The sequence below is a fragment of the Nanorana parkeri genome, unplaced genomic scaffold, assembly GCF_000935625.1.
Source record: "Nanorana parkeri isolate BGI_ZX_2015 unplaced genomic scaffold, ASM93562v1 scaffold1998, whole genome shotgun sequence".
In the NCBI taxonomy this organism is placed as follows: Eukaryota; Metazoa; Chordata; class Amphibia; order Anura; family Dicroglossidae; genus Nanorana; species Nanorana parkeri.
In genome coordinates this window covers 97,343-106,118 of record NW_017308266.1, presented here as the reverse complement: position 1 = coordinate 106,118, position 8,776 = coordinate 97,343, and the positions used below count along the sequence as shown (strand labels likewise).

Here is an 8,776-nt window from a genome sequence, read left to right as displayed (position 1 = left end):
TGTGGTCGGTACCCCCCTCCCCCCTTAGATGACCATTAATATGGAATTGCATCCCCCTCACATGGCCAATAATATGTTGGTACCAGTGGCGTAACAATCACCATAGCGACCCAGGCGGCCGCTATGGGGCCCCGGCCAGGACATCCCCCTGATGCCGTGCGTGCCCGCCTGGGTCGCTATGGCATTTCAGGCTGCTGGCGGTCACTTGGCGGCTGTGAGGAGAAACACGCCGCCACTCACACGCGCAGCGGCGCGTACCTCCTCACAGCTGCTGAGTCAATGACAACCAGCAGCTTCGGGGTGAGGTGGCTGGGCCCGTCGTTGGCAGCGATGGAGGAGGCGGGGCCCAGCGATCGAGATGGCAGGTCTTAGCATATCTAGAAATCACAGGGCCCCATACAAGATTTTGCTATGGGGCCCTGTGATTTCTAGTTACGCCCCTGGGTGGTACCTCTCTAAATGCCCATTAAGAAAGAGTTGTCCCCTCCTCCCCCAAGGCCATTATTATGGAGTTGCCTCACCTTGCATGTCCATTAGAGTTGCTCTTCCCCCTCCCCAAATCCATTAATATGGGGTTGGTACGATGAGCTCTGAAATAATGTCCCCAGCGGAGCCGCAGAGATTGTGTTACCCATTAATAAGTTTCACTTTAAGATTGATGTATTGATTAGAACTACAAACACAGCGTGTGAAGGATCCCATCGATCCCGGACATGGCAGAGCCAGTCATAGCCGGACTCCTTCTAGAACGTTCCAGACTTTTGTACCTTCTCCAATCCACTTCTGCAGCTCTAATGAGTGTCAAGAACTTCCCCCAACCTTTATACCCCCCCCCATATCAGGAACATCCCCCAACCTTTATACCCCCCCCCATATCAGGAACATCCCCCAACCTTTATACCCCCCCCCATATCAGGAACATCCCCCAACCTTTATACCCCCCCCCATATCAGGAACATCCCCCAACCTTTATACCCCCCCCCATATCAGGAACATCCCCCAACCTTTATACCCCCCCCCATATCAGGAACATCCCCCAACCTTTATACCCCCCCCCATATCAGGAACATCCCCCAACCTTTATACCCCCCCCCATATCAGGAACATCCCCCAACCTTTATACCCCCCCCCATATCAGGAACATCCCCCAACCTTTATACCCCCCCCCATATCAGGAACATCCCCCAACCTTTATACCCCCCCCCATATCAGGAACATCCCCCAACCTTTATACCCCCCCCCATATCAGGAACATCCCCCAACCTTTATACCCCCCCCCATATCAGGAACATCCCCCAACCTTTATACCCCCCCCCATATCAGGAACATCCCCCAACCTTTATACCCCCCCCCATATCAGGAACATCCCCCAACCTTTATACCCCCCCCCATATCAGGAACATCCCCCAACCTTTATACCCCCCCCCATATCAGGAACATCCCCCAACCTTTATACCCCCCCCCATATCAGGAACATCCCCCAACCTTTATACCCCCCCCCATATCAGGAACATCCCCCAACCTTTATACCCCCCCCCATATCAGGAACATCCCCCAACCTTTATACCCCCCCCCATATCAGGAACATCCCCCAACCTTTATACCCCCCCCCATATCAGGAACATCCCCCAACCTTTATACCCCCCCCCATATCAGGAACATCCCCCAACCTTTATACCCCCCCCCATATCAGGAACATCCCCCAACCTTTATACCCCCCCCCATATCAGGAACATCCCCCAACCTTTATACCCCCCCCCATATCAGGAACATCCCCCAACCTTTATACCCCCCCCCATATCAGGAACATCCCCCAACCTTTATACCCCCCCCCATATCAGGAACATCCCCCAACCTTTATACCCCCCCCCATATCAGGAACATCCCCCAACCTTTATACCCCCCCCCATATCAGGAACATCCCCCAACCTTTATACCCCCCCCCATATCAGGAACATCCCCCAACCTTTATACCCCCCCCCATATCAGGAACATCCCCCAACCTTTATACCCCCCCCCATATCAGGAACATCCCCCAACCTTTATACCCCCCCCCATATCAGGAACATCCCCCAACCTTTATACCCCCCCCCATATCAGGAACATCCCCCAACCTTTATACCCCCCCCCATATCAGGAACATCCCCCAACCTTTATACCCCCCCCCATATCAGGAACATCCCCCAACCTTTATACCCCCCCCCATATCAGGAACATCCCCCAACCTTTATACCCCCCCCCATATCAGGAACATCCCCCAACCTTTATACCCCCCCCCATATCAGGAACATCCCCCAACCTTTATACCCCCCCCCATATCAGGAACATCCCCCAACCTTTATACCCCCCCCCATATCAGGAACATCCCCCAACCTTTATACCCCCCCCCATATCAGGAACATCCCCCAACCTTTATACCCCCCCCCATATCAGGAACATCCCCCAACCTTTATACCCCCCCCCATATCAGGAACATCCCCCAACCTTTATACCCCCCCCCATATCAGGAACATCCCCCAACCTTTATACCCCCCCCCATATCAGGAACATCCCCCAACCTTTATACCCCCCCCCATATCAGGAACATACCCCACCCCCACCATACACCAGGAACCTCCCCCAACATTTATCCCCCCACCATACCAGGAACAGCCCCCAACATTTATACCCCCACCAAACCAGGAACATACCCAGCATTAATAACCACACTGTACAGACACCTTCATCCAATCACCATGGAATGATGTAGATTGTCCAAGAACAGGAAGGGACTGAACTAGGGATGTGCCGATACCGTCCCGATACCGATACTAACTTGTACTTGTCAAATCACGTCACTGCTGTGGGTGGAGCTCCAGGTGGGGTCTAATGTAGTTGGCCGGCGACCTGGAGCTCCGCCCACAGCAGTGACGCGACGCTCTGCCGCTCAGCGCCGCCGACGTCGCCCTCACATGAGAGGAAAAAAAGCTATCGGAAGCTCGTGAGGCACCCCCATTGCACAGGCACCACCAAGTAAGGGCCTGTGTTCAAATCATGTTTGGAATCGGATGGATCATGTTACTATCTATGGATCGTGATTGTAAACTAAATAGTGTGTGTACTATAGTGAGTACTTCATATAGAGTATTAGTTTACAATTTTAAAGTTTTATTGCCATATACTATGATTGCATTTCATACCCACATCATGAATTACTATACTGCCATAGCACCTCTGTCAACCTTTTACAAATACTATCTGAACTAGGAAAGCTTGTTAATAGAATACACTTAAAGGAGAACTATGAGGGGGGGGGTGTGGGTGCACTTTGTAAGAAAGTATATTACTGACGTGGAAGAATCACACAGCAACAATGTCAAAAGTGTGTCCAGTCATTTACGAACAGAAACTAAAAACAAGCTCAGTCATGAAGGGGTTAAATGTATGAACATCTCCTCTTATCATCTGTCCTGTCCTCTGGCTGGGCTTATGGCACACTGCCCCCCTGTGGTCAGTCTCAGTACTGATCAATCATACATACATACATACATACATACATACAATGCGCTCGTCTTTCAGATTAATTTTGCTCCTTTTTATGTTTTTTTTTTTCCATCAAAACAAAAAATAAAAATCTTTTCACCATCAGTGATACGGTTATAAAACATTATGAGCGGCTTAGTGCAATGTTTGTATCGGAGAAACCGTTTTTGTGAGTGGCGAACTTGTATGGAGTTGCCATCCCTGAGCGCAGAGCGTTGATTGGTTCCTGGTATCCAGTGTCTGCACGAGGGCGCAGTTTGGGAGGAATTGGGGAACGTCCCGGAGTGGAATGTACAATACAGAGCTGTGCAGTGCTGGTTGTGCTAATACTTCCTTCATCACCGATGACGGTTTTTTAGAAGTTTGGCGGAGAGTCTTTCCCTGGACGTGGCGGCTCCGAGCTCATTCCTCGTCCGATGCAGCGAGCAGCGATGTCTTGGCCTCCGTGTTGTTAGAAACCAACTTGTGAATGCCGATATTCCCGTCGCCAGAGAGCCTTTTACTCTTCCGCAAGCAGCTGAGACGGGAAACAAAGTCACAATGAGGTACAAACACAAATATTGTGATTTATCCTTTTATAAGGCCAATAACACCAACTCCACAACCCAACCCCCACCAACCCAACTCCACCAACCCCACCCCACCAACCCAACTCCACCAACCCAACTCCACCAACCCAACCCCACCAACCCAACCCCACCAACCCAACTCCACCAACCCCACCCCACCAACCCAACTCCACCAACCCAACCCCACCAACCCAACCCTCCCCGCCAACCCAACCCTGCCAACCCAACCCCGCCAACCCCAATTCCACCAACCCCACAAACCCAACTCCACCAACCCTACTCCGCCAACCCGACCCCGGCAACCCGACCACACCAACTCGACCCCACCAACCGAACTCCACCAACCCCACCAACCCAACCACACCAACCCAACTCCACCAACCCAACTCCAACCTTCAGGTGTGAGGATGGAGAAATCTCATTTATAGAACTCTACATGATATCTCAAATATAATATTTCCAGGAAGCTATGTGCAGCACCCAGCCGGCCCCTCCCACCAGATATGATATACCTACCACAAAATTACTCATCCACTCCCTTGTTATATCTCGTCTTGACTATTGCCACTCCCTCCTCATTGGCCGAACTCTACACAGGCTCCTCACCCTTCAGTCTATCATGAATGCAGCTGCCAGACTCATTCACCTAACCAACCGCTCAGTGTCTGCAACCTCCCTCTGTCAATCCCTCCACTGGCTTCCATTCCCCACCCCCCTCTGCCAATCCCAGCACTGGCTTCCAGTAGCCCAAAGGATACAATTCAAAATATTAACAACCGCTTACAAAGCCATCCACAACTCCGCCCCCGGCTATATCTCCAACCTTGTCTCAAAGTTTCACCCTTCCCGTCCCCTCCGCTCCTCCCAAGACCTCCTTCTTTCCAGCTCCTTCATCAACTCCTCACATGCTCGCCTCCAGGACTTCTCTAGAGTCTCTCCCATCCTATGGAACTCTCTACCTCAACCTGTCCGACTATCTCCTATCTCTTACTGCCTTTAGGCGATCCCTTAAGACTCATCTTTTCAGGGAAACCTATCCCACCTCAACCCGACCGCTCAACCATTCATCCCCACACAGCTACCTCCTCACGTATCACTGGCCCCTCCCCTTTTAGATAGTGAGCCCTCAGGGGCAGGGCCCTCCTTACCATCTTGTCTTGAATTGTCTTGTGATTGTAATCTCTTCCTTATATTGTACAGCGCTGCGCAAACTGTTGGCGCCATATAAATCCTGTATAATAATAATAATGTCTGCATTGCATAGAGCAGCACAGAGACCGAGTGATGATGTCACTGGCTCTAAAATAAGGAATGTAATGAAAGTGGAAAGGTTTTCAGGAATGTCATTAGCATGTTTTTTGGGGGGCAGGGATGGGGGGCAGGGATGGGGGGCAGGGATGGTGGTGGGCAGTGAAATGCAAAATATAAGCAGACAATAACTATAACTTTTTGCTTTTTGTTATAAAGACATATTCAGTAATTATTTCATTTGATACAATCTCACTCTGCTTTTTATACAAGATTTACAATATAAGGAGGACATTACAGTTACAATACAAGTCAAGACAAGATGGTGAGGAGTGCCCTGCCCATAATTACAATCTAAATATATATACAGGTGAAACTCGAATAATTAGAATATCGTGCAAAGTTCATTTATTTCACTAATGCAACTTATGCGGTGAAACTAATATATGAGAGAGACTCATTACATGCAAAGCAAGATAGTTCAAGCCGTGATTTGTCATCATTGTGATGATTATGGCTTACAGCTCATGAAAACCCCAAGAACCCCAAATCCACAACCTCAAAAAAGTAGATTATTACATGCAATCAATAAAACACGGAATGTACATAGAACAATATCGGACCTCTGAAAAGTACAAGCGTGCATATGTACTCAGTACTTGGTTTGGGCCCCTTTTGCAGCACTTACTGCCATTACTTTTGCACGATATTCTAATTATTCGAGTTTCACCTGTATATATATATATATATATACACACGCACACACACTGTATAATTATATTGTAAAGCGCTGAGCAAACTGTTGGCGCTATATACATCCTGTACAATAATTATAATAATGATGATTTTATTTTAATACTAAGTTGTGTCAGGCAATTACAGTATTAAACAGAGGCACACTGACCACTACAGGGCTCTGCAATCAATGTCAGCTGGTGGCTGTGAAAGGGGAGAATGTTTTTTATTGTATCCTCAGCACGGGGGCGTCATGCTGAGGAATGTTTATATGCAGATTGCAGGCAGGACGGGGGTTATAGGGAAGAATGTCAGCCATGATGACTGAGCAGCTTAATACGCCTCCAGCGGTGTCATGTGATCGCTGTTTTTGCAGCAACATGGGATTATGGGGAGAATTCAATGAAAGCAGCCACGATGGTGGCCAATGGCAAGGATAGGTATGGCTGGAGCGGTTTCTCTTGGGGGAATTCTGCAGCTTAATGATGATTTCTATAGACCGGCGATATGGATGAAACGGTTACATAGGCGCAGGGCCGGTGCTAGACTATTTTGCGCCCTTGGCAAGACGAGGCACCTGCACCCCTAAGCACCCCTCCCATAGCCAACAGCCAATCCCCCCCCACCCCCCGTGTGGCACAAATCTCCTGCAGGCGACAGGTGGATGTAATTTAATTTGAAATAGCCAATAGCAGACTGACTGCTGAAACCCCGCCCACTGAGCAGAGGAGCGGACCTGAGAGAGAAAGTTGCCTCTGTTGGCTCCTCAGCTCAGTGAGCGGGGAATCTGAAACAGACGGTGGCGCAGGCACCGTTGGGGGTGGGGAGTGATTTAGGCAGCAGTGGGCCCTAGGCGGCTGCCTAGTTTGCCTAGTGGTAGCACCGGCCCTGCATAGGCGATCACAGCCGGATTGACCTAATAAGGGAAAGGCATTTCCATGCCGGACACCACACAGATAATGGTGGCCCTTGGGGGCTGATTGCTCCTTTACCCAAGCCCTACTGTCTCCAAACATAATGGAACTCTGCCAGTAGGGGGAGCACACAGTGCTGGCACACAAGGCCCCCGGCCCCAACTGGATCCCCGGTCCCTTCACCATTACTTACCAGTAGACCAGGGAATAGTTGCCGGCCATGATCATCAAAGCGACGGCGTAATGCCAGCAGAAGCACATGGTAATGAACATCACATTATCGTGATCCTTCTGGTCCCACTCGGCCCCTCCTCCGGGCGGATACAGCACAAACCCGATCTGCAAGAGCATGAAACATGACGGAGCCTTCAGCGTTAGATGACCATTGCAACAATGCCAATGTGAGCTTATATAAAGAGAACCTGTCTGAGATAAGCACAGGACTACCAATGATAGTCCCCCTTTTCCTGGCTTGTCGTGGTGAGCCTTTGGCTTCAATGCTTCCTCGGTTACTGCCATGGAAGAAATCTATAGACCTTGGAGCTCTGATTTCACTTGCAGCTTGCTTGTTCAAGGTCAGGGACTTCAAGGCCTCATTCACACTGCCGCGCGTACGTGCGTATTGTACCACATGCAAATAAATGGCTCCATACACACAGCCGTATATTTGCGTAGCGTAAAAATGCGCAAAAACAGGCAGCGTATTTCTGCGTATTATACGTGCGTACAGTTCATTAAGATTCTTTTAGGAATGATGCATTCTGGGATTGCACGCACATATACGCAATATACAATTTTGCTCTTGCGTTGTGTGTGAATGAGGCCTAAAAGGTGATGAAGGCAAAAGACAGCCAGGCAACCAGCGTTTCTAAAGTCATGTCAATGTAACGGCACCCCGCATATATATTTCTCTCATATAGACCAGTGCTCCCCAACCTTTTTATCGCCGCGGACCGGTCAACGTTTGATAATTTTACCGTGGCCCTCTGAGGGGGGGACGTTGATTGTTTATATTTTAGATTGTTTTGATTTAATAATTTTAATTTAATTGTATTTAAACATGCCTTCAAAATAAAATACAGTTACACCAAAAAATGAAAGCGTTGGAATTCTTCACCTATTCCACCACCGAAAAACTGGGCGAGATTACGTTAAAATGTGTGACCACGTCACTGGTCACACATTCTAACGTAGTCTCAAACTGTGATAGAACAGATAGAACGGCCCGGTACCATTTGATCCGCGGACCGGTACCGGTCCGCGGACAGGGGGTTGGGGAACACTGATATAGAGAATAAAATCAGTAACATAGTAACATAGTAACCAGGATCCAGTTATCTTTTAGAATGTAGCAATCTGATTGGCTGCATTGAGTTAAAGGGGTTCTCTGCCCTTGCAGCCTATAGGCTGTTATGACTTCCGGGGGTCAGCTGTATGAAATAACGGAGCCCGGCTTCACAGACTCATCAACGGCAAAGGCATAGTGACAGGATATCCTGTATACAGGGTCCACATCTCTACTGCATGTACCCAACTGCTTTACCAAACATGCCGGACAGCACACGAGCAACACACAATGGGGTCCATTCAGAACTCTTCTGCCCCCGACATATGCTGTTTGCGTGGCATTCCTGCCACTAGATGGAGTCAAGGTGCATAGGAATTTCCCCCTGACTTTGGAGATGTGTCCTCTCACTTCCTGTTGTGTGTCTAGGACAGGAAATGAAGGCAAATCTCTGCAGGGGCACAGGCAGTGGGCAGTGAAAAAAATGACGGGGGGGGGGGGGG

General features: G+C 49.3%; 1 protein-coding gene across 1 annotated transcript in view; it reads right to left on the bottom strand.

The window, feature by feature from the left end:
- Positions 1-3,841: 3,841 nt before the first annotated feature.
- TMEM45B (transmembrane protein 45B) overlaps positions 3,842-8,776 on the bottom strand; it is a 10,895-nt gene continuing 5,960 nt past the window's right edge. Inside the window, exons 5-6 of the mRNA XM_018572323.1 lie at positions 7,182-7,327; positions 3,842-4,039 (exon numbers count right to left, since the gene is read on the bottom strand). Coding sequence (XP_018427825.1) covers positions 3,925-4,039; positions 7,182-7,327 — 261 coding nt within the window. The 3' untranslated portion in view covers positions 3,842-3,924. The remainder of the gene's footprint in view (positions 4,040-7,181; positions 7,328-8,776) is intronic.